Raw genomic sequence first — 26,031 nt, 5'->3', positions numbered from 1 at the left:
CCCACAGAAATTTTATCTTCTCATTCTTTGAAAGCAATCCCAAAGAGCAAGCTCAAAAATATTTAAAATAATGGCAGTTTCAACATAGCAGTACAGCATCCTTAAGAGACTAATTTGGTAAGTAGTATCCATTTGAGTATATGAGCTGTGAGAAGTTGGGTTTAGTTTGGTGTTTCTACTTAGTCTCATTACTTTCTGTTCCTACCTCAGATTTATTATGCTAGATTCACAAATAAAAAGGGGGGAATGGATACACAATCCTGATAAAGAATGCTATTAGCTCTTATACAACACAGATTTGGGGCTAAAAACCTAAGACTTTTGACTTAGGAATGAACAGTGCTATTTACCTTTTAATTTTGTCACAATTCAAGGGAAAATTTTAAAGCAACTTGACAAAGTGTGGTGAGAAATCAAAAGAGCAAAATTCCAGGTACACAGGTAACACCAGGATGAGTGCTGATGAAGTAAATGGAGAAACACCAAGAGCTAATGCATTGGCTTGAAGTTGCTGCTAAAATTTGCAAAAGACCATTCAGGGTAACAAAGCAATCTTGGGTCAGTTTCTCAAAGTATTAAAAATCATTTCTGTCTCCCTTAAGGCTTCCATCAATACTCTGCCTACAAGATAGCACTTCTGAATTACTCCACTCGAAAAAGAAGGTTCTTTCTTTCACTTTTTGATCTTCTAAAATAAGAAGATCATGATAATGAAGTAAAAAAAGATTTTAGAAATTCTACATTCTAATAATGTTTTGTTAAAGTAGAATTTTATGCTAGGTTATATCATTATCATATCTTATGTATTCTTTATAAAGTGTTATATTATGTAGTATAATATATAGTTTTTAGGAAGTCAAATGATCTAAAAAGATTAAGTGCTTGACCAAAAAGTAATCTATTATAACCCTGTTTCTAAGAGAAATATATATATTAAAATTACATGTCATAGAACTCCTTGTCCAAACAAAAATAACCCACAATAAGTGCAAGGAATGCCTGTATTTTTCAAACATTTATTTTAAAGATCATTTTAAAAATAAGTTGAGATGAAAATATAAAGTAAGGAAGAAATCTAGAGTAATAAAGATGTTTAAACAATATACCTCTTCCTCCTCCCCCTGGAAGCAAAGGTGAGAGTCTGAGTGGACCCTCCAACAAAGTTGGAGGGGAGAGAAAAGCTCTCGTTTCAGATGAAGGTCGACCCAATGGTGAGGGACCATATGGGGAATGCTCTGGAATAATTAAAACAGCATATTTAAATTCATAGTTTCAGTTAGCTACACTATAGATTAGAATCCCATTCAACAATTTCCATCAGGTCACCCTATTGTCAATTTAAGTTTAATCCACATCCTAAACACTTAGCATGCCCTCGGTTTTATTAATACGGGATAGAATTAAATATGGAACCCTGTGATTTAAAGTCTGTCTACAAATGGACACTGTAGTCAATACAAACATTATCCTCTTGTTAACTAATACACTTAAGTAACCATATAATATTAAGCAATGGATACTGGTGATATTTTAGAACTATAAGAGGATTTGGGGGCCATGAAGTTTGCTTGGTTTTGCTTTTAATGGCAGTATGCTTCCAGACATTTCAGCTGGTGAAAGTTGTACTATGGAAGGACTCAGTTTAAATAAATTAGGGCCAGATAGGCTGGGCCATGTTGGGTCATGAATTATTTGAGTAAAGCTCAGATTTTGAAAATAGAAAGGCAAAATCCTGGGAAGCAGCAGAAAAAAACTTTTAATTCATTACTACTGAAAATTCAGTTTACATATACTTATCAAATAAATCACTTTCTAAACCATATAACCAAGAGCCCTATCATTTTACAAACTTCACCACTCCCAAGTAATGATTATGCTTCAAAAGATCAAAAATCAACATCAAAAAGCAAACTTAAATGCCACCAAGATAATACTTTTTAAACATGTTAAATTTTATTATGTAGCTTATATAATGGTCAAATGCAGTTACATCAAAAGATCAAAGCATTATTTAATCTTTCCAAGACTTCTACATTGGGTTCTGTCAAGAATTACTTCTGTATAACTGCCCCCCAACTCCAGACTTCATTACTATTTGAAATTAATAATAATTTGCTATTTTTTAATGTAAAAACAAACTCATTTTAATGAACTTAGACTCTCAAAAGTGATTTTTATAACTTTTAAATGGTCAATAAAAAGCCTATGTAAAGTTAGGTTTATTTCTACTGCCTTAGATGCTTAATTCCAATTCAACTGAAAATTTTTCTGAAAATTTTAAACTATTTGGAACAGTATGAGATCATTAAAGATGCTAACTCATTAATGAATAGATAAAAGTATTAAATATACCATCCAAAGACCTGGTCCTCTCTTGGAGGTAATTAAAGCAATCAAAGCTCAGATTATTAATGTCTTCTCACCTTCTTAATCAATACTTTTAAATTATTAAAAACTGTTTAAATTCTTATTTTTATAATTCAAGCAAATCCCAATGAGTAGTAGATATGTAAACAGCCACAATGTTATTCCATTTAAGCACTCCTTTCTCATTCTCCCAATAAATAATTATTGAGTATGTTACTATGTGCCATTCACTTCGCTTTTCAGAGAGATCAATGTGCTAAATATACATAATCTTACAAAAGCTCACTAAGAAATAAAGGCAGCAATTATTTACATTATTGCTAGAGTAACAAAACTCAGGAAACTGGGAGATTCTGATAGAACTCAGATTAGAATCCTGGCTCCAAAATCTAAAATATATATAAATAATAGTATTAATTTACACTAATATAAAAGATATGTGCAATATATATATACATATATTAAAATACATATATTATGCATTTTAAATGAGGGTTAAAAAAAAAAAGACTACCTCTGCCAAATGCTGTATTTGGAACATCAAGTGCATAAGGATCTTTCTCTAAAAGTTCAAACTTAAACTCTGTTTCAGTTAATCTGCAAATAAAGGACAAACAGCTCTAAGTACTCATCCAAGAAAAGCACCCACATTTCAAGAAAAATGCCTCTTCCAAGTACAAGGAACTCTTTACTATCTCAATATCTTCATAGAAGAAACAAATCTTTTAAAATTATTCTGACCAGTAATATATGGAATTGTTGAATCACTGTATTATACACTTGAAATGTAACACTGTGTATTAACTACACTGGAATTAAAATTAAGAAAGAAAACAAAATAAACAAACAGTCTGACCGAAACACCTTTCTATAACCCCAGTACTTATTTTGAGGTAACAGGTTTCTTTTTGCCTAGTGATAGTGATGTTTTGCTGAGGTTGAAATCACTGTTTTGTTCTGTTTTCAAAACTAGACTTCAGTGAATAATATTACACAGAACCCAAATTTTAGAAATAGCAGGACTTTCCAAGGTCAATCAGTTCTAATGTATCATTTTACAAGTAAGGAAACTGAGCTAAAAGTTTACTTGATTTATTCAAAATTAAAGTGCCAGGATTAAAACACAGGGCTCCTAGCTCTGCATCATGTCTGCTTTCCATTGTAATGTTACCCACAAGATTCCAATCACAACATAAAATAGGAATCCAGTGAACTAATCCTACTATTTTATTCCTAAACCTTTTATCTTAAAATTGTGACATTTTAAAAGAAATCTTATTTCTAGTTCTTGACCATCAGATCTGAAATAAAACAGCTAATCATGTAGTTTTAATTTCAAAGTAGAAAAGACCAGCAAAAAGACTACACTATCATCGGTCAATCTTAATAGTTCATTCTGGCAAGAAATTATAATACCTGGGAAGAGATGTCTGCTCCTAGAAAAGCATTTATTCTTTCCTTTGATTATGTACTGTAAACTTTCATTCTCTCTTTCATCTTATTATTGTATGGCAATGTCACCCAATACAATAAAATCAGAGAATGAGAGAGATAATAAAAATGTATTCTACCCATATCTACTAAATGATGCCAGTATTCTGAGAATTACTACATCAGAGATCTGTCTTTTCTCTTTCCATCCCTTGTAACTGTCTTCTTCCTACTCTAGTTTAAAAAAAAAATTGGGGAGGGCAGGGTGCGGTGCCTGGGTGGCTCAGTTGGTTAAGTGGGCAACTCTTGATTTCAGCTGAGGTCATGATCTCATAGTTCATGAGATCGAGCACCACGCTGGGCTCTGCACAGCTGCTTGGGATTTCCTCTCTCTCTTTCTCTCTCTCTCTCTCTATTTGTCCATGCTCTCTCTCAAATAGAAATTTTTTTTAAATGTTTTTTATTTATTTCTAGGAGAGAGAGAGAGACAGCATGAGCAGGGGAGGGTCAGAGAGAGAGGGAGTCACAGACTGAAACAGGCTCCAGGCTCTGAGCTGGCAGTCAGCACAGAGCCCGATGCGGGGCTCGAACCCACGAACCGCGAGATCATGACCTAAGCGAAAGTCGGAAAGTCGGACGCTTAACCGACTAAGCCACCCAGGCGCCCCCAAATAGACATTTTTTAAAAAATGTTTTTAAGTTATGCTTTTTTTGTTGTTAATTTTTTTAATGCTTTTATTTATTTATTTATTTATTTCTAGGAGAGAGAGAGACAGCGCGAGCAGGGGAGGATCAGAGAGAGAGGGAGACACAGAACCTGAAAAAGGCTCCAGGCTCTGAGCTGGCAGTCAGCACAGAGCCCAACGCGGGGCTCGAACCCACGAACCGCGAGATCATGACCTAAGCGAAAAGTCGGACGCTTAACCGACTAAGCCACCCAGGCGCCCCTAAGTTATGTTTTTTTTACAGAAAAACATATAAACAATCTACTTTTGTTAAAGTAACCTCTCTAAGACAAATGTTTCAAACAAAAAATCTAGCACCTTGCAATAAAATAAATATTTTACCAAAAGATATGCTGAATCACGATTTTATTTATCCCTATAAAAAAATTATATAATAAAATACAATTAAAAGTAAAGTAATAACTAAAGCTTAAAGTGTTCCCAAGATACTTACTTTTGTCTATTAAGAGCATTTTCTTTCCTTAAATCATTGAGATTTCTTTCAGCAGTCCGAGCTGCCAACTTAAAGCAAACAATACATTTTTATTTTTTTAAATACATTTTAAAACAATTCTTATACGAAAGTAAAACAGAAGATAAGCATTCATAAATACCACAATCATATTAGTATGCATTTCGATAAACTCAATGTAAAACACTTTTAGGGAATTTTTTTAAAAGGAAATGAGTTTCCTGCAACCAGAAGACATGAGTCAAGGCTGGAGTTTGATCGTGTACTTGCCAATGAATGCTTTTATCTAGACGTGTCAGGCAATGTGCTGAAAGCTAGCTCAGAGCCTGGAGCCTGCTTCGGATTTTGTGTCACTTTCTCTCTCTGACCCTCCCCTGCTCACACTGTCTCTTTCTCTCTCTCTCAGAAATAAATAAAACACTTAAAAAAATTTTTTTTAAAACAATTAGCACTATTTGGTGCTGTCGATATCCAAATAACATGACTGAAGCAATGTAAGAGAACCCAAGCTTAGGGAGATGGGAATGGAGACTAAGAATCATTATGCATAGGTATGCTGTCTATAAAACAAGACAGCCAACTCTAGAGAAATCACTATAATTCTGGGAAACCATAAAGGTCTAATACAATTTCACAATATGCCTGTACAGGCCGTTTTTTTTTAATGGCTGAATAAAACCAAAGCATGCAGCCTGTTTGTTAAGCACACAGCACTATTAAGATCATATTCCCATAATCTTCTACATTGGTTTAGTGATACTTTAATAAAAGACTAAGGGTGACTGGGTGGTTCAGTTGGTTAAGCATCTCTCTGACTCTTGATTTCAGCTCAGGTCATGATCTCACAGTTTATGAGATCCAGCACTGTGTCAGGCTCTGCGTGGACATCACAACGCCCGCTTGGGATTCTCTCCCTCTCTCTCTGCTCCTCTACCACCCATGCACAAGCACTCTCTCTCAAAAACAAATAAATAAACTTAAAAAATTTTTTTAAGAAAATCAGAGTATGTATGCTATAGGAAAAAAACTTACACTATAATAAACACCAAGAGCATACAATATTCCTAAATAGTTTGTGGGCAAAGGTTAAATTTGTATGGAATACTACATGTTTTCCAGTCATACTGTGAACTCTCCAGGTTAACAGCAGCAGTGTATGGAGCATCAGACCTGGCCAAGTAATGCAATCCACTAGGGCAAACATATCTATCCTACCATAGCAAATAACTCAACCTAGAACCATAACTCTTTACAAGTTAAAAGAACTATGCTATCAAATGTTTTCACTTAAAATCATGAACTACATCTTACAATTGACTTTAACTGGCCAAAGAATAAGTACATTAAATACTCACACACACACACACACACACACACACACACACACACACAAAAACACAGCTTAACCGTATTTTAGCATTCATTATCAGAAAGATTCCATTGTAAATCATTTTCTAGTATATAACGATATAATTTTGTACATAAAAAAAGCATAACACCATAACAATTTTAGTTAATAAAATACCAATTCATTCATTTAACAATGCATTTTAATAACATAGAACCAAAACTACTTCTAAATGTTTTCTACACAGTATAGTATTACATATTTACTCTTAATTATTGGACACAAAACAATGCAAAGTTACTAAGTCAAAAATAGTAAATCCTACTATGATTATAGTGCTATCAATATTAAAGATAAATCTACAAAAAATATATAAGAATAAAGAGATGCTAAATGAGTACAGGCTTTTAAAAAGCTTACACTTTAAAGGTTAAGTAAAACTAAAATTTCAGTGAATGACCACACTGTATTCAGATATTACTCACAATATGCAAAAAAGCATTCTACTAAGTACTGGCATTAAAGAAAAAGAAATAGTCCCTATCTTAAGAGTACAACTATTGTACTTGTCTCAGAACACATAAAAACAAAGTATTATAGGAGTTCAAAGGAAGAAAAGATTAACTGTAATAGGATGCAGCAAAGAAATGCTCAAAGGAAAACGTAAAATCCAAAACTATAAAATTATTGATAACAGTAAAAAAGTAGAAACTAAATATTTATCAAATGGGAAAGGTTTATATAAATTATAAAACATTCATAGAAAAATGTCTGCAATATATTAAGAAAGCAAGAACATAAAAACGCTACTATATAGTATAATTTCATTTTTTTAATATATATGTGATTTATGTCTATACTTTTTAAAGCAGAGAGTAAATGAAACTGATATTGCTGATTATTTTTTTGTACATACTTTCTATACAGTCTGAACTTTTTATTCAGTGAGTATATATTACTCACTGAACAAACTTTTATAAAAGCTAAAAAAATCTTCATTTTGAGACATTAAGGGTATTTTTTGCATGTTTTAACATAACGTCAATGTCATTATTTACTAAACAAGAAATTCAATGTACAGTAACAGAAATACCACAGATTTAGAATCTAAAAAGTCAGAATTTCAATTTCTACTCTTCATTCTTTGATCATGTAACCTTGGGCTATTTCCCCATCTGTAAAAGTTAAGTTATAATACCTATTTTATAGAGTTGCTACGTGGATTAAATGAGTAATATACACAAAATGCCTTTAAGTATAGTGCCTTTCACATTAAGAGATTAACAAACATCAATTCCTCTCATCATTAAAAAATAATCTTCATCTTAGTATACTGACTTTGGTGGGGAATGGTGAAGAAAACTAAATTCATCTCCAAGCCCAGACTAATTCATTAACAAATCTTCACTTGAGCCCTCAACACAGTCTGAGAAACAGGCAAAGCTTTGACATTCAACATGTTTAATTTCTCAACCTATGCCAGAATCTCCACTCGAAGAAACATCCACCACTAAGAAATATCTCCCAAGCTTCAGTGTAACAAGAGTCTAATAACAGTTAACATACACTGAGTGCATTCTATGTGTCAGGCAACTGGACAACAGCCTTACAGGAGTTATTTATTCATCACTATAACTATAAAATAGGTACTATTGATATGTCTGTCTTACAGGTAAGGAAACAATAACTGTTGTTGTTACAGGTGATGGAACCAGGATAACAACCAAAACTGACTGACTCTGGACCCCATGTGTTCACCCACTGGGCAAACTGTCTCCACTTGAAGGCTCTTAGGAACAAGTCCACTGAAGGCAGCTATTACAACAGTTCTACATATCAGATGGATCATTCTCACAATTAGTCAAAAGGCACATCCTTAACATTTCCTTATATAGTTCTTCTGACGCACTGACATGCCACTTCCCATGATGATCTTTTTCTTGATGTGTATTAAGTAATTCAACACTGAGAATCAGATAACTGAATTGTACAGCTTTTACAACTAGAAGAGGCTTTCAATATCACTTAGTTCAATCTGTTGTTTTACAGATGAGTTAAACAGGCCCAGTAATTTTAAGTCAGTTGCCCACAAGTAATTAGTGGCAATCCAGTGCTCTCAAACAATACATGAACACTACATCACCTCCCCCAAAGCGAGTATAACCTCCTTGCAAAGTAAAAATCAGATTTTGTAAATAACTGTTATAACCAAGTATTCAGTTCATAAAGAACATAATTTCACTACTAGCAAAATTAAAAGAAACTGATTTAAGACTACCTTAATTTTTGGTGTGAAAGTGTACCTTTTAAACTGTTCATTTAAATTAGAAAAAAGAACAATCTGACAAAGAGAACTTAATACTTACCCAATTATCATGTGCTTTTTTCTCATGGGAGATAATCTGAAAAAGAAATTCATTAAAATACTACTGATTTTCTTAAGTAAAACATCTCACACTACCACTATGATTTAGTACACAACTCATAAACTCATAACTCAAGCATCTCTGAAAGTCATTAACATTTTTAAAGCAAATTTTCATATATACATCATCTATTCTATCATTTTAAAAGAAAAACTGAATGTAAGAAAAAAAAAGACAATTTTTGCCTAGTATATTTCTGTTTTATGCAATAATGAACTACAATGAGTTGCTGACTAAGAGATAATTAGGCCAAGTTGAGTATGAAACTCCAATGTCAATATGTTTGTTTATTTATTTAATCCACATTCCCAAAGAAGCAGGAAACATGGCAATTTTAAACAAGGTCTTTTGGGACACCTGGGTGTCTCGGTCAGTTGACTGTCTGACTTTGGCTCAGGTCATGATCTCATGATTCGTGAGTTTGAGCCCCACATTGGGTTGGCTGCTATCAGCCTGTCAGCACAGAGCTGGCTTCAGATCCTCTGCCCCCCTCCCTATCCCCCTCCTCTGCTTGTGCTCTCCCCAAAAATATTTTTTTAATAATAATAAATAAATAAACAAGGCACTTTATTCCAGAATATTTGGCTCCCTATAAATGTTCCACACCCACACGCAAAACCTCAAGAGAGGAGGTACACTATCAAGTAACTACACTCCTGCATCAAAACAGAGATACTAATTCAAACAAATCAGAATTATTCTAATTTACACACACACACACACACACACACACACACACACACATATGCACACACATACACACACACATATACCTGCCCTTGATAAGAATGAATGGTTCTCTCCAATTCTTCTTCAAGATCTTTGGCTCGCTTTCTACAAGGAATAATCATTCTACTATTAACATGTACTAAGAAATGACAGAACACACTAGATCTACTGAAAATATTAATTAAACACCTGGAGTGCTTTGTTTAACGTAAAAATAACTCCAGAACTCCACACTAATCATCTTTAAGAGGTTCTAAAGTAGTATATTTTTCCTAATATAATTTTAATATTAATTATGCTTTAAGATACTACTGCTTGGGTTTACCTAAAACCACAGGTTATGCAAAGATTTATATGGTATACTGGTTTGTTTTTATTTTTAAGAAGCATGAACTTGGAAGAATTATTCAGATGTCTATAATCTTAACAGAATTCTAGGAAATTAACAAGTTATGTGAAATAAAATGTTACTTACTACCTTTATACGACTAATAAGATAATTTCTTCTTTTGGATAAAATCCAAGTTTACTCTTCCTAATGTAAAATGAAATATCACAACTATTTGGGATACCGCTAAATCTTGCCCCTTACTTTCTCTAGGTATTTTATTATTTCCACGAAACTAATGACAAATGAACCAAAGGAAAAACTAGACTTATCAACACTTCTTCAGAAATGACTCACTCTTTGTGAGGCATACTTCTCAAATTAATATTGTATGTATTCTTCCCCATTAGAACCAAAGAGGAAAAACTTTGAAATTAATGACCATTCAAAAATCTTCTGACATTAACATAAAATAGGATTTCCCTATTTTAGTATCTTGAGAGATTTAAAATCATGTACACTGAAAAGAAAACATTTTTCCTTTTTATATTTTCTGTATAATTGAGTGATACAGCAAGACAGCCAAATGAAAAATAAAGACAAATATCTTGGGTTTATTTTGGGGGCTGCTTTATTATTTTTCCTGTTATTAGGTTTTTGGATACCTTCCCCACCTCAAAAAGAAAGGAGTAAAAAATATTCAATACCTATAGGTCTCCAGTTCTTCAGCTGCATGACTGATCTTTTCATCTGCTTTGGAAAGTTTCTCCTCTTTCTCTAATCGGTAATTTTCCTCAACTGTTAATTTCCTTGAAACAAAAAGTGGTTTGTTTTTTTTTACTGTATGTGGTAAGATAATCAATTGTATCTTTTTAATAATATCATAACTTGTGCTTCCTATAAAACAATTTGCATAATACCTCTAAAAACATCACATGCAAGAAAAAAAAGGTAGCTGTGTAAATATTCCTGGTATGGAACTTAATATAAAACCTTCTTGTCTAATATAGTACTATTAACATAAAAGATTCATGGGTTTTCTATAAGACTTTTATCATTAAAATAAGATCAAAGGTAAATACTGGTAAAAGCTATCATGACTACATATTACTTATCAACCCTTCTTGTACAAACCAGCATTACATTTATTAGACAAGAAGTCACCAAGTAATGAACTGAATTTCAATAATTTTCAAATTGGTTGTTAAGCTGTTAGCATAGTGATTAGGCTTCTAGGACAGTTCATACACATTTAAAAAAGAAAAACCTTACAATGGATTCAAAGTAAATAAAAGTAGTTCTAGTAGTCCTACTTATGACTTCTAGTTCTTTTAATAAAAACAGCTAACTTACTGAGTCACTAGCATGTGCCAGAAATTGTTCTTAGACTTTTACATGTATTATTGCCCTATGTAATTATCACAACAGCTCTAGAAGAAGGGAAAGGAAGCACAGAAAAACTAAATAAGTGAAGCTAGGCATAGAGCTAGCAAATAGTGACTCCATTATACTCTATTCTCCATGTTGTTTCACAGGGTATCATCAGTAACACTGGTCCTTCAAGAAATGCTTACTGAACACCACAAGAAAACACATTTGGAGTCCTAAATGTGAGTATCTCCCCTTCTTCATGAACTTTGGGGAGGGAAATGACAAACTACTGAAGAAATCCTACAGGGTAGCAGTAAATGTTTTATATTCCGTAAACTATATTACCAGTTGCTAAGAAAGTACTCCCTAGGTCAAACGTTTCATACGGTTCAAAGAAAATAAGTCATCTTCTCAGAAAAAGCATGAAAGTATAATGGGCTTGGACATGGAAGGAAGTCTGTTTTTATAAACCCTAGATTAAAAAATGGCCAGAAGAGAAATAAAGTCTATGAACCTTCCCCTTGAACTTGGGTAGATTCATTAATGATGGAAATGGCATTATAAAATAAGCGTGATGATGCAGTCAAAAAATAATCGTATCTTACTTCACGTATCTAAAACAACATATCAAACTTGTATGCTATACTATTTCACTTCTCTCCAATATTTGAGTGATGAATGTTTTACTTTAAATATAAGAAAGGAATACATGGTACTTTGGGAAATTCAAGACGTTTCAAATTAATGAACTGATGAAATCACAATCTGAACAGCACACACAGAGCCAGGATTTTATTCAGTTTCCCATCCTTGCTCTCAAGTATCTACAGACGCCTTTTTTTCTTTTGAAATTTTAAATATTCCTCATCAGAATTCTATCATCAACCATTTATCTTTATTTTATTCAGAATATATACTCAAAAGTACTCCTTTCACCTCAAAATAACCCCCTTTATGTCCAAATTTTACTCATTATATCTTTCATCCTAACCTAAAAAGAAGGGTCTACTCCTAAGTTTACTGAAAGAAGCCATGAGTCATCCACTCTATAGCTCTTCCATTTAGTTAAGTTTATTTCTCTTTCCTATCCTGGGCAGTCCCAAGTGGCTCAGACGTCCATGATGAACAGCAAGTTTTTAATTTTTCAATGGATTCCAAAGAATAATTCAAGTATACAGGCTGGCAATGACAGAGTTTTACAAATCCCCCATCATCTTGATGGCAATGCAATGTTGGTATTTTCTACCAGTTTCCAAATATATAAAACAGAATCTCATTCCCACTACTTATGTTCTAGAAAGTCACCCAAATCCTAAATTGGCAAATGTAGAAGCACTGCTCTTAAAGGAAACAGAGTTAGGTTTCTGTGTTCTCTATTCACAGCATTTTCATCAACCCATCAATACATAACCCTGTTTTCTGTTTTTCAGTTTAAAGATACCTTATTTAACATATATTGTTGGTTCATACTAATGAACTCACATCCAACAGCATTATAACCCCTGTGGAACATAGCTTCTCTGACACATTTACTTTCTCTAGAAGACACACCACAGCCTTCTTGCACTCAGGAACACGAAATAGCATTTCAGCACTTTACCTGGGGATGATTTTAAAACAGCTAAATAAAAAAAATTAAATAAATAAAATAAAACAGCTAAATCACCAACAAAAAACACAAAAATGTGTCACTACATATAGTACAAAAAGGACACTTGTTTACAAAATGAAAGCTGAAATAAGGAAGACTGGGAACATACACTTTTTTGCCATTCTATGCATGTCTGAGAATGACCACTAAAGCTCCAGAGTACTGGTTTTAGGATAAAAAGAAGTTTTCATTGGCTCAGGTCATGATCGCATGGCTCGTGAGTTTGAGACCTGCATCAGGCTCTGTGCTGACAGCTCAAAGCCTGGAGTCTGCTTTGGATTCTGTGTCTCCCTCTCTCTCTGCCCCTTCCCTGCTCACTCACTCTCTCTCTCATTCTCTCTCTCTCAACAATAAATCTAAAAAAAAATTAAAAGTAAGTTTTCACAGGCCACCTGAGTGGCTTGGTTAAGTGCCCGACTCTTGATTTCAGCTCAGGTCATGATCTCATTCATGGTCAAGAGACTGAGTCCTGAGTCAGGCTTTGTGCTGGTCATGCAGCCTGCTTGAGAGTCCTTCCCTCTCCCTCTTCCTACCCGCCATGTGCACATGCACACAAGCATGCTATAATAATAAATATAAATAATAAAAAGTTTTCTCAAGTAGGCAAATTTGCAAATACAGAATCTATACATAATGAGATCAACTATAATAACTTTCATTAAAGGGGCTTCAAGTCACATTAACTAAATCAAGTAACATTTTATTTCTATGATGAAAAATATGTCCTATAGTGGTATTAAAAATATGGAATCTCCAGATGGATATCTTAACAGTCTTCTGTGTATCTATGTATTTAGGGATCAGTATACACATGCACGGAATCTTTCAATCCAATATATAAAGGTACTAAACATATTTATTCATATATGCAACAACTATTTACTGAATAACTACCATGTGCCAGACATAAAATTAGGCACTATAAATCCCGAAGAAAAATATAAAGTAATTCTCTTGTGGAGTTTACATATAATGTTGGGAGGAAAAAAGCCAATCAATCATCAGAGGACCATAAGGGCTATGAAGAAAAATAAAGCAAGATAAGGGATAAAGGAACTGCAGGTATTATCTTAGGGTAGCCAGGAGTGTCTGAGGCAACATCTGAACCTAGATCCAAATGAAATGAAGGATTCAACCTTATACAGGAGAACACCAGTCCAGGGAGGAAGGAGCAAGCACAAAAGGTTCTGGGGTACAGATGTGCTTGGCATACTAACAGTCATCAAGGCCAAGGTGGCTGGAGGGTAAGGAAGAAAAAGGAAATGAATAAGCTAAAATTAAAGAGATAGAGAGCAAAACTAAATAAACAAATAAAAAGAGGTAGCCAGAGGTCAGATCTTACAGAGTCTTGTAGGTCATCTAAAAGCTTTAGATTGGGGTGCCTGGGTGGCTCAGTCGGTTAAGTGTCTGACTTCGGCTCACGTCATGATCTCACAGTTCGTGGGTTCAAGCCCTGCATCAGGCTCTGTGCTGACAGCCAGCTCAGAGCCTGGAGCCAGCTTCAGATTCTTTGTATCCCTCTATCTCTGACCCTCCCCTGCTCACAGTGTCTCTCTCTCTCTCAGAAATAAACTTAAAAAAAAAAAATTTTTCTTAATAATAAAAAAAAAATAAAAGCTTTGGATTAAATTCTTACTGTGATATGAAGGCAGTGGGGAATTTTTAAATAAGACACTGACAATACCCATGCTGTATGTTTTAGAAGGGCCATGCCACTGAAAAGCTGAAAACAACTGTGCAGGAGGAGGTCGAGTGTAAAGAGATGCTTCTGAGGCTGCTTCAGTAAACCATGCACGAACTGATGGTGGTTTAGATCAGGGTCCAGTAGGGAAGGTAGTGAAAAATAGTCAGATTCAGAATAAAAAGTATTTCAAGATCAAGTAACTTTCTTAAAAATGAACTGATGAAATACTACCTAATCATAAATTGAGCACTTTGAATATCACATAAGCTGAATATACACTATTTTTTAAACGATTTTATTTGCTGTATGGTGGAGTTATCAACATAATTTTTTTTACCTGTGAAGTGTCATTTCATTTTCTTGATATAGTTCAGTCATTACTTTAAGTTTCTGCTGAAGCTTTTGATTCTCGCTTTCAAATTGTGTATTTTCTGACTGCAAAGACGCTTGTTCAGTCTGGAGATTTTTGATACATTCTATAGAAAATTGTTAAAAATCATAATTAATGGAGTAAATATTTTGAGATGCACATTCATATTTTATAAAGATAAAAATTACCAAAAATAATAAGCTATTAATAAAGTAAATTCTTTCCAACAAGAACAGAAAGTTTATAAGGTATTTGGTTCACCTAAATGCTTTTTAATATTTTAATTAAAGAACTGTATAAACTTTTATAATTTTTTTATTAGGCCAAGATTTCCTAAAACATTCAGTATTCTAATTCTAGCATTTAATTTTCAGTTAGGGAACCAAAAAACAGTAAAATTTCTCAAGAAGGTTATGGAGATGAGAGTTCTGAAGGGAAATATTTTAGTTAAACATTTCCTATGGAACTACTTCCACATGATGAATATTGCCTATTTTTATCTAGTAAAAAATTTACCAGTAAATAACTTCTAGCCAGACCTCCTTTTAAGCAAAATTTTGATATATGGAATAGCTCAGGCCAGAAATTTGGATCTTCTGATAAGAAATGTTACAAAATCATGTTAGCTTAAACCAGGTAAGATTGGAGAGAGGTGTCTGGATGGTTCAGTCAGTTAAATGTCAGACTTTAGCTAAAATCACAATCTGCTGGTTTGTGGGTTCGAGCCCTACATTGGCCTTGGTGCTTGGGATTCTCTTTCCCTCTCTCCCTTGTCCCCCACAATTCTCCCTCTTAAGATAAATAAATAAATCCACTTAGGATTCTGTATCTCCCTCTCTCTCTGTTCCTCCCTCACTCATGCTCTGTTTCTCTCTCTCTCTCTCTCAAAAATAAATGAACATTAAAAAAAAGAAAAGACAAGACTGGGGAGAAAAATACCAGTTTTAACTCGTTAACTGCTAACCCACCTAAAAGAACTATCTATAAAAACAAAAATTAATAATTCTAAATAATGAGTGCTATATAATTAGTACATCAGTTGTTTTTAAAACCTCATGTCTCTTCCAACATAACCCCACCTCTGACTTCCTCTAAGATTGAGGTGCCATATCCCAAAACGTGTATGAATCATCACCACAAATCTTTTTTCTTTTCTTTCCTTTTTCTTTTTAAAGTAGACTCCATGTCTATGACCTGAGATTAAGAGCTGCATGCTCTACTGACTGAGTCAGTCAGGTACCCCCACCACAAATCTTAATACAAGATAAAACTTACTCTGTTTCAAATCACAAAATCATACTAACAAGCATTAAAATTTTAGTAATCATAGGTAATGGCATACTAATTATTGTAATGGTATATAAACATCTATTAATTAAACATATCTATCAAAAGGATAGTTTAAAATAAATATGCTACCATTAAATGATTTTAATGTTACACCTGTCTTTCCACAGAAATTTTTAAATCTACATCAGAAGAAATCCGTTGACCTAGGCTTTAAGCCATTGCCAAAAACAGTCACTTAACAGACATTAACACTGAATATCATCTCTGGTAAAACTGGATCATAGGGATGATCTTTTATTTTCTTTAATGTTTTAATTTTAAATTTTTTATTTTTGAGAAAGACAGAGTGTGAGCAGGGGAAGGGCAGAAACAGAGGGAGACACAAAATCTTCAGCAGATTCCAGGCTCCTGAAGTTGTCAACACATCAGGCTCAAACCCATGAACCATGATAACCATGAGATCATGACCTGAGCCAATGTCAGATGCTTAACCGACTGAGCAATCCAGGCACCCCATAAGGATGATCTTTTAAAAGTTAATAGTTTTAATTTGCTAGTTTTTAATATCTAAAACCATATCACACATACAACATTAAAATTCAAAGGTAAGTATGGTTTTACACGTTTTTTTAAATAATTTCATTAAGACTGGAGAACGGGTGCCTGGGTGGCTCAGTCAGTTGAGCATCTGACTTTTGGTTTTGGCTGAGGTAATGATCAGGTTTGTGAAGTCGAGCCTATACTGACAGTGCAGAGCCTCCTTGGGATTATCTCCCTATCTCTCTCAAAATAAATAAATAAACTATTTCATTATTTTTATTTCATATGGATATGGAAGAAACTGATAGGGCTTTACCAACAACAAAAACTCCAGTACTAATTTTTCACAAATTTGAAATAAAAGTAAAATTAAAAAAAACAAATCAGACCTTTGCATAATTGATTCAACTAATAGTACCTTTCTGTTTTTTGTTTTTGTTTTTTTTTAGTACCTTTCTGTATATGGAGATGTATTTATTTAGAAAGACTTTAAAAGTATATAGATAACCTACCTATAAGCTCTTCCTTTACCTTATCTACTTCAGATAATTGAATGTAAATTTGGTTTCTTTCTCCTTCTAAGGTTTTTAAAGATGCATTTAACTTTGGAGAACGGGAAAAGGAAAAAAGCAACATTAATCAATTATACCAAAAAAGGAAAAACAAAAAATCTCAATATACCATTCCAACCTTTAAAGTTCTATCACTTCGATAAAATTATCACCTAGAATACATTAACCAAAAATGTAGCTTATATCTTGAAAAGTTAACAAAGTCATTAGTAGTCAGAAATGTCAAGAGAGGTAGAGAAGATCAATGGCACATCCTTAAAAAGTGGCTGTTTTCATTCTATATACCTTCAACACATAAGTTTTAATTAAAGTAACCTTTAAACTATAATACCACAACTTCACATAGATCAGTAAAGATCAAGATACCACTACTGTGATGCAAAAGAAATACATCAGAAGAAAATGGACATAGTATTTACATCTCAAATTAGGATATGGGGCAACAGGAATAGGAAAATACTGAGACCAGAGAAGAATGCTTAGACAGAAATAATGAAAGAAAATATACTAAACATTTTTCATTTACTCTTCATCTAAAAAAATTAGTGCAGACCTTAAAACTTTTTTATTATAATAAATTCTAAAAATTAACTATGGGGGCACCTGGGTGGCTCAGTTGGTTAATCATCCGACTTCGGCTCAGGTCATGATCTCAGGGTTCTTGGGTCTGAGCCTCGCATGGGGCTCTGTGCTGACAGCCAGCTCAGAGCCTGGAGTCTGTTTCAGAATTTGTGTCTCCCTTTCTCTCTGAACCTCCCTAGCTCATCCTGTTTCTTTCTCTTTCTCTCTCTCTCTCTCTTTCTCTCAAAAATAAAATGAACAATGGGCACCTGGGTGGCTCTGTTGGTTAAGCATCCAACTTCGGCTCAGGTCATGATCTCACGGTTCATGGGTTCGAGCCCCGAGCCCTGCGTCAGGCTCTGTGCTGACAGCCAGCTCAAAGCCTGGACCCTGTTTCAGAATTTGTATCTCCCTCTCTCTCTGACCCTCCCCAGCTCATGCTGTTTCTCTCTCTCTCAGAAATAAATAAAACATTAAAAAAATTTTAAATAAAATAAAATAAAAATTAACTATAAATTTTTAAAGTTATTATCAAAAAGAAAAAAGCAATTGATAAAGAAAATTCTGATCACTTTGGAAAATTTGGATCACTATAAAATGGACTTTATAAAACAGTTACTAAGGCCATATGGGTTTAATCCAAATTCTATTTCTCTATCTTTATATTACTATAGTAATGCAAACCTTAGCGGCATGAATCAGTTTCTTCAAAGCTCCTTTCGGTTGATTATCTATAGTAAAAAATAAAAACAACAATAAATTGGGAAAATAGTGCCATGCCACAACAGATATCCAGATGATTTTATTAGTTCATGCAACTAGAGCCTTATAATCTCTCGTCTTGCTACAATAAAGAATTTGATATAAGGCAGAATGGCCTTGGACATGCTCCCAAGAAGATACACAATAAAACACTGGAAGTACCATAATATCGTCAAACAAGATTCTTCACAACTCTCTCTAGGGACAAGTTTATAACAAGAATTTGGTATTCACCCAAATACAGTACACAGTCTCAACTATTCTTGGGATCCTTAGGCATACCAAATATAAGTGGAATTATACTCCAAATTAAAGTAACATTAAACAAACATGCATTTTCTATTAGAAAAAGAATTGCTTCTTTTAAAGCAAAGCAGAAATAAAAAAGTACAAACAGAACCAACCGTATGGGAATGTAATTTTCATCCAATGCATTAATGTTATCATCAAAGAAATTTTTTTTTAAATCATACCTTCTGTTCCTTAATACATTTGTTAATTATGCAGGGAGTAGAGAGAGAAAGAAGAGAAAGGTCACAGAAGCCAGAAGAGCTACCACAGGGAGAAACTAGTGAAAGATGCATAAAACACTTCTTTCTGTACTCTTTTTGCAAATTCCAATGAATCTATAATTATGTCAACATAAAATTCTCTTTTCAAGTCAAAGGAATTGATTTGAAAATATAGGGAACAGCTACAATGAACCTAACTCCTGCCTTAGTTTCCAGCAGTGATGATAACAATTTGGGGTGGCCAAGATTAAAGTACTGAGCCATCTAATTAATACAAAGTATCCTCAGGCATTCATCTGTATAACACTCATTTTTCAAACTACCCACCATCCAACCCAATTAGCAGACATGGCAGGGAAACATAGGCCCTGAAATGATTATGATGCAATGTGAAAATTGCTATAACAAAGATTTGAACAACATATAAAAAGCACAGGCAGGAAACAGGCTGTAAGTCTGCCTGAGGAGACAGAGAAAGATTTACTGAAAAAGCAATATTCCAACTAAAGCTTAACAATTAAGAACGGTGTGACAGGGGCAGAGTATTAGAGGCAAATGGAGAAGATGTGCCAAACTAGAATTGTATAAAGAACGTGATACACATAGGAAACTAAAAGAAAACACAAGGGCTACTTATCATTTTAGCAAAAGAGGATGAATCACGACTTCATACCCAACTTCATACCATTTTCTGATTCACTCTTCATTTCCAATTCCAAATTATCATCATTTGTTAAGTCTTCTCCAAGCACAGCAGCCCAATCTTTCATCTTTATCAAGCGTTCAGTCAGAGACTTGACATTTAGTAAAGAGGGATAAAAGAGAGAGAAGGTAATAATGCCTTATGCTAACTGATTTACAACTTCTGAATGTGTAGTTATAGTTGAAAAATCAATCTACACAGATAACAGTACATGACCTCTTATTCACCAGCTGATATTAAGATAAATACCCTGAAAAACTGTAATATTTATTGACTGTTAAACTACGCAAGTTAAAAACCAACACTGACTATTCCTAAATCAAATCCAATACTTGATAATGGTCCATTTTTACTAAATATATTGCATGACTATAAAGTAACAGAATATTTACTATATTACCTTCTTTCATACCACAAATAACAGTGGCCATTAAAATAAGAGTAAATTTTTTGTGCGGTCAAACATCTGCAAGTGAGGTATGTGATATATAAAAAGAACACGGGCACCTGGGTGGCTCAATCAGTTAAGCATCCAACTATGGCTCAGGTCAAGATCTCGGTTAAGTGACTTCAAGCCCCACATCGAGCTCTGTGCTAACAGCTCAGAGCCAGGAGCCTGCTTTGGATTCTGTCTCTCTCTCTCTCTCTGCCTCTCTCCCACTCACACTCAGTCTCTCTCTCTTTCTCTGTCTCTCTCTCTCTCTCTCAAAAATAAACATTAAAAAAATTAAAAAATAAAAATAACAGATTTTACAGATATGATTTATTTTTTTTAATGTTTTATTTATTTCTGAGAGAGAGAGAGAGAGAGAGAGACAGCGTGAGCAGGTGAGGGTCAGAGAGAGAGGGAGACACAAATTCTGAAACAGACTCCAGGCTCTGAGCTGGCTGTGAGCACAGAGCCTGACACGGGATCAAACCCATGAACCGTGAGATCATGACCTGCACCGAAGTTGGACGCTTAACCGACTGAGCCACCCAGGCGCCCCAGATTTGATTTATTCAAGTAAATGTCTAGCTGAGGAATTCACCTGAGATTTTAAGAAAATTGTAAAACAGAACCTGACTTGGTACATTAAAGGTTTTCCAATAGTACTTTTTTAATCTTCTTGAATTAAGAAAGATTTCCTAAGCACTAATGAAATGACTATGCTGACTATTTCTGTGGAAGGACACATCTAAAAACCCATTCTGCTCTGTAATTTCTACCCTCAATCTCTCCGTCTTGAGAGTTCCAGGCACAAATAACATGACGTAAAACTCTGAGTATAGCTTGAGATTAGCATCTCATTCATGTTCTGTTTAGGAAGAATCTCAAGTTCTTTCGTAGAGTAAGTTTAAGGTGAAAAAAAATGAAAGAACATGCCAAATTACAAATACAACTAAAGCTGGAATCTTCAAAACCTTCGTAGCAACAACCTTAAGAGCATAAAAAGGTTTCAAGATGGCAATGTTCACTTCACTGCATATACTACTGAATGTTAGTTTTACACCGTATTACTTGATACTCACACCTGAGTATCTTTGCAGGTTGAAAGCATAAGATTTAAAAGAGAAGACAGGAAAATGGGGTAGAAAGGGGAAACAAGCTTAAGGAAAAGTGAAAAAATCCTAAAAGTAATATGTTTTTATATTCTTATTAGAGTTGTTTCAATTAGACTTATTTTTTGAAAAGTATTCATCTCCATGAGGAGTACTGACAACAGCTAACCTAGGTATTACAGATATTCAGCCAATACATACAACTTCATCTTTCCAATTTCTAAAATTCTTTCCAACCTCTTTTTATCAACAGAAACAGACGGCAGTCTAAAAGGCAAAGGTAAAATCCATTATTCTTTTCTTGTTTTCATCATTCAATACCTAGGCTAAAATACAAAGGAAAGGAAAAAAAGGACACACAGAATGTTGATATATATGCTACAAATCTAAAAGTCTTCAAGGAGCATTTAGGAGCAAGATGATAATACTAGTACAAACTAAAATCAATGCCCAAGAAGTACACATTCTCTAACTTGATCAAATAAGTTATAAAAGTAAAAGTTGCAAAAAAAATAAATTTTCAAATTTCAGAATTACTATAAAATTCTAGCTGGCTCACTCACTAAAACCAGAAGGCACATTTACCTTGATTTGATTTTCTTTATCATACAGAATTTGTTCTGCTAATGCTTTGGAGTCTTCAAAAGTTATTTTCTGTTTATTAAGTTGATCCACTTGTTCTCTCCATTCTTCAGCTTCTTGTAAAAGCTAAAATACAAACCCAACCAAAAAAAAAAAAAAAGCAACTCATTTTTCATACTTATGTGTGGATGAACTTATTTATATATAGATATATCATTTTTAATTTTTTTAACATTTATTTATTTTTTGAAAGACAGAGAGAGAAGGAATACTAGTGGGGGAGGAGCAGAGAAAGGGAGACATAGAATCCAAAGCAGGCTCCAGGCTCTGAGTTGTCAGCACAGAGGACAATGTGTTCGAATGCATGAACCAGCAGATCATGACCTGAGCTGAAGTCAGACGCTTAACCAACTGAGCCACCCAGGCATCCCTAGATATAACATTAATAGGCGTTATATGACACAATGTGTTGCTGAGAAGGGAAGAAGAGGGTCGGGCAGGAGGAAAGAAGAGAAGGAAGGGTGGAGTCCTGTTTTCAAAGAACTTTCAAGAGGGGTGATGTAAAATAAGAAACACTTAAATATTGTTCAGTTGATTTACACAACAAATATTTCTTAAATAAAAGGCTTTTTGAGACATACTTTATGTTAGATTTGATCATTTCTTACCATCCCTTAAATCCTATATTACATGCCATACCTTATTTGTACTAGAATTTGTTTTTTAAGTCATGTGTTGTTTTGTAGTTAACTAACCTTCCAGAAATACCATTAATCTGGAACCATTTATGAAATATTATGAATGAAAAGTCCAAATTTATTAAAACTTTAAATCTCTATTCTATCCAACAGTGATTACTGGATTTCTCTGCAAAACTAAGGCATCTTTCCTAGCACAAGAAACTAAACTTTTTCTATGTATGTATAACACAATGAGAGAACACAGAGTAAAAACGACTTTGAAGAAAAAATTTTGATTCTTGTTATTAGTGGACTCTAGTCAATTAGTAAAGAAATTGCATACCCAGCATACAGTCTTAACAAGTTAGAGAAGGAGTATATTATTAGAATATGGCATCAGTGAATATAGGATAGTTTATTTCAAGAACTTTAGTGATTAAAAAGGAGTTAGATGAAACAGATGTAAAGAGTAAGACAATCTAAGTGAAAAATTTTTAAGATAGAAAAGGCCAGTTTTGATTATAACAGCAAATTTAACACAGGGTTTACCACCACTTTCTCCTGAAATCTACCAAGATAAGAATAAATCTACTAAGAGACTTAGGGGGTTAAAAAGAAAAAGAAGCATAAACCCACAAGGAGAAAGAAAATAGGTGATGAAGAAAAAGGGAATTCTAGAAGTGGAAAGCAGAAAGAGATACAAGTATAGTAAGAGATGCAGCAGACCAGACAAATCTGAAACCTACATAGAAGATGGGAAAGTCCAAATGCAGTTAATTTAATACAACCCAAAATGCTTAGAATTTGGTTGGAGGCACTAATACTCCAGATCTAAGTGAGACTAAAAAGAGGAAGACTAACTGAAAGTTTGTAAAAAAACAAAAAACAAAAAAACAGAAAGTCCCTGCACATACACATACATACATGCTTACTCTCCATCCATCCTTCCCACTCACCCACATGTCTCACATGCATGCATGCACACACACATGCATACACACACGCACACATATATATGTCTGGCAAATGCCTAGAAGGTTATCTTCTGGAGAGGTGGAAAATGAAACTCCGGGACACCTGGCCCAGGTGAAAGTGTGAGTAAAATATTGAAAACATCAAAGGATAAAGTAAAAGCTGACTTACTGGATAGTGACACACCAACAACCCCTGCCTGTCTCAGCTGCTTATCTCACTGTTGGCAAACAGGCTTACCTCTCTCAAACAGGAACTCTGGAGGAATTATCCCCGTGGAAAATGGTCTTCAAATACCAACAACTGAGGATCTTCCAATGAAACGCCCTAGCCAAATTACCCTACAGAAGAGTTTCCCGATAACACACACTGAGCTTCCAATTAGATATGAAGAGCTTCACTATTAAATGGGCAGACTGCCATGAATCACCTAATAATTGACTTTAAAATGAAACTCTTAGTGGGATGCTTGGGTGGCTCAATGGGTTAAGAGTCTGACTTTGGCTCAGGTCATGATCTCACAGTCCGTGGGTTCAAGCCCCACATTGGGCTCTGTGCTGACAACTCAGAATCTGGAACCTGCTTTGGTTCTGTGTCTCTCCTCCTTCCCCCTCTGCCCCTCCCACCTGCACCGTATCTCTCTCACTCTCAAAAATAAACATTAAAAGAAAAAAAAAGAAACTCATAGATAAAAGACATAGACCAAAACAGAAAATAAAGGAACCCAAAGTATAAAACAACTCAGAGAACTGAAAAACACTTCAAAAAAGAAAATAATAATAATAATATCCTCAGCAAGACAAGACATGGCATCCATAAATTAAGAAAAGGCATACGCAAAATAAAAAGGCCACTTACAACTGAAAAATGCAGAATAAGCCAACAAAACTTGCAAAGACAGAAAACAAAAAGGACATTTTCTTTTAGTGGAGAGTGGGGAGAGAAAGCTCGTGCATGAGTGCACACATACAAGTGGGGGAGGGGCAGAGAGAGAAAGAGAGACAGACCAGACTGCCTGATAGAGTGTCTCAGGCAGACTCCATGCTCACTCAGTCCGAGCCTGAGATGGGGCTCAATCCCAAGACCTTGGGATCATGACCTGAGCCAAAATCAAGAGTTGGACACTCAACAGACTGAGCCACCCAGGCAGCCCAAGAAGACATCTTTATGTGATTACATAATTATAGTGGGTTAAAAAAAAAACAGAAAAAGCATGAAATAATTTCCCAGAACTGAATCAAAAGCAAGAGTTTCCAGACTAAGAGAATGAAAAAAGACTCATACATTATCATGACATTTCAGAGAACTAGAAACAATGAAAGATACCAGATGAAAGCTTCCAGGGATGGAACAGGTGGGAGGCTCAGTCGGTTAAGCATCCATAGGATTCAACTTTGAGTTAGGTCATGATCTCACAGTTTTGAAATTGAGCCCCATGTCAGGCTCCATGCTGACCATGAGGCCTGCTTGAGATTCTCTTTCCCTTTCTCTCTGCCTCTCTCAAAATAAACATTTTAAATCTTCTAGGGAGGAAAAGAGCAGATCACAAAAAGATTCGGTAATCCAAATCGCATCTGATTTCTCAAAAGCAATACTGGAAAGTAGAGACAATGGACCAATTTCAGAATTTCAAAGAAAAAAAACTATTTCAATCCAGAAGATATCCAACCAAAATGTCAACAACCTTGAGAGAAGACATTCTTAGGCATGCAAGGTTTTTAAAAGCTACCTGCTATACCTATTTCTCAGGAAGCTAATCAAGAGAATTAACCACAAAAGAACAAGTCTTGGATACAGGAAATAGAAGATCCAACACAGAAGAAAGACAAGGGAATAGATGGGAGTGAAGTGAAATCTCAGGACAACAGAAGCATTAACAGACCTAGAGAAAAAGTTCCTATTGGACCAGGATGATGGAAGGCCTCAGGAAGGATTGCTTCAAGAAAAAAATAAAATTAGTAGATTAACAAAGCACTTGAATGCATACGTAAGTTATTCAGCATCTCCAGAAGACAGATCTACAGATAGGTATACAGGCAACAAAACAATTACTAACCCTAGAGCAAATAAAATGTTGTGTAAAACAGAACATGTAGTAAGAGCACATCATGTGGCTCAGTTGTAACATTTAGAAAACTGTAAATAATGCAACCAAATGAAAAATTTTCCCATGGAAAAATTTTAACTGTATTGGGAGAACAGTGAGATAGTAAATATATTTGAAGGAGGAAGTGGGTAAAAGCTAAATCTTCACTTGATCTAAGCACCAGAACGGCTTCTATCTTTAGGCCCTGAACCCACAGCGCCAATCATTCTCATGGATATTCCCTGCCTTCCTTCAGTCTGGCTTTAAGGAGATGGTACCAAGTGCTATTTGCTGTGATTATTAAAATTTGCCCTGGTTTGAGGAGGG

The 26,031-nt window shown here is 34.5% G+C and overlaps 1 protein-coding gene and 1 long non-coding RNA gene across 6 annotated transcripts in view; one reads left to right on the top strand and one right to left on the bottom strand.

Moving 5' to 3' along the window:
- On the top strand, positions 1-25,834 carry LOC120243422. Its single transcript, XR_005531312.1, has 4 exons — positions 1-117; positions 11,362-11,436; positions 21,638-21,664; positions 25,146-25,834. It is a non-coding gene; the product is annotated as an uncharacterized LOC120243422 (long non-coding RNA).
- MIA2 (MIA SH3 domain ER export factor 2) overlaps positions 1-26,031 on the bottom strand; it is a 103,853-nt gene that overhangs the window by 31,437 nt on the left and 46,385 nt on the right. For 3 of the 5 annotated variants that reach the window (XM_039249550.1, XM_039249552.1, XM_039249551.1), the window contains 11 exons: positions 21,970-22,092; positions 19,825-19,933; positions 18,550-18,596; positions 17,245-17,335; positions 14,870-15,008; positions 10,534-10,635; positions 9,543-9,603; positions 8,710-8,745; positions 4,978-5,045; positions 2,882-2,964; positions 1,107-1,235 (listed from right to left, as the gene is read on the bottom strand). In XM_039249550.1, the coding sequence (XP_039105481.1) occupies positions 1,107-1,235; positions 2,882-2,964; positions 4,978-5,045; positions 8,710-8,745; positions 9,543-9,603; positions 10,534-10,635; positions 14,870-15,008; positions 17,245-17,335; positions 18,550-18,596; positions 19,825-19,933; positions 21,970-22,092 (988 nt within the window). The remainder of the gene's footprint in view (positions 1-1,106; positions 1,236-2,881; positions 2,965-4,977; positions 5,046-8,709; positions 8,746-9,542; positions 9,604-10,533; positions 10,636-14,869; positions 15,009-17,244; positions 17,336-18,549; positions 18,597-19,824; positions 19,934-21,969; positions 22,093-26,031) is intronic. The other 2 variants (XM_039249554.1, XM_039249553.1) reach the window with 1 other exon arrangement.

Source organism: Hyaena hyaena, unplaced genomic scaffold (genome assembly GCF_003009895.1).
Source record: "Hyaena hyaena isolate Hyena2069 unplaced genomic scaffold, ASM300989v1 scaffold_342, whole genome shotgun sequence".
In the NCBI taxonomy this organism is placed as follows: Eukaryota; Metazoa; Chordata; class Mammalia; order Carnivora; family Hyaenidae; genus Hyaena; species Hyaena hyaena.
This window is presented reverse-complemented; position numbering and strand designations above follow the sequence as displayed.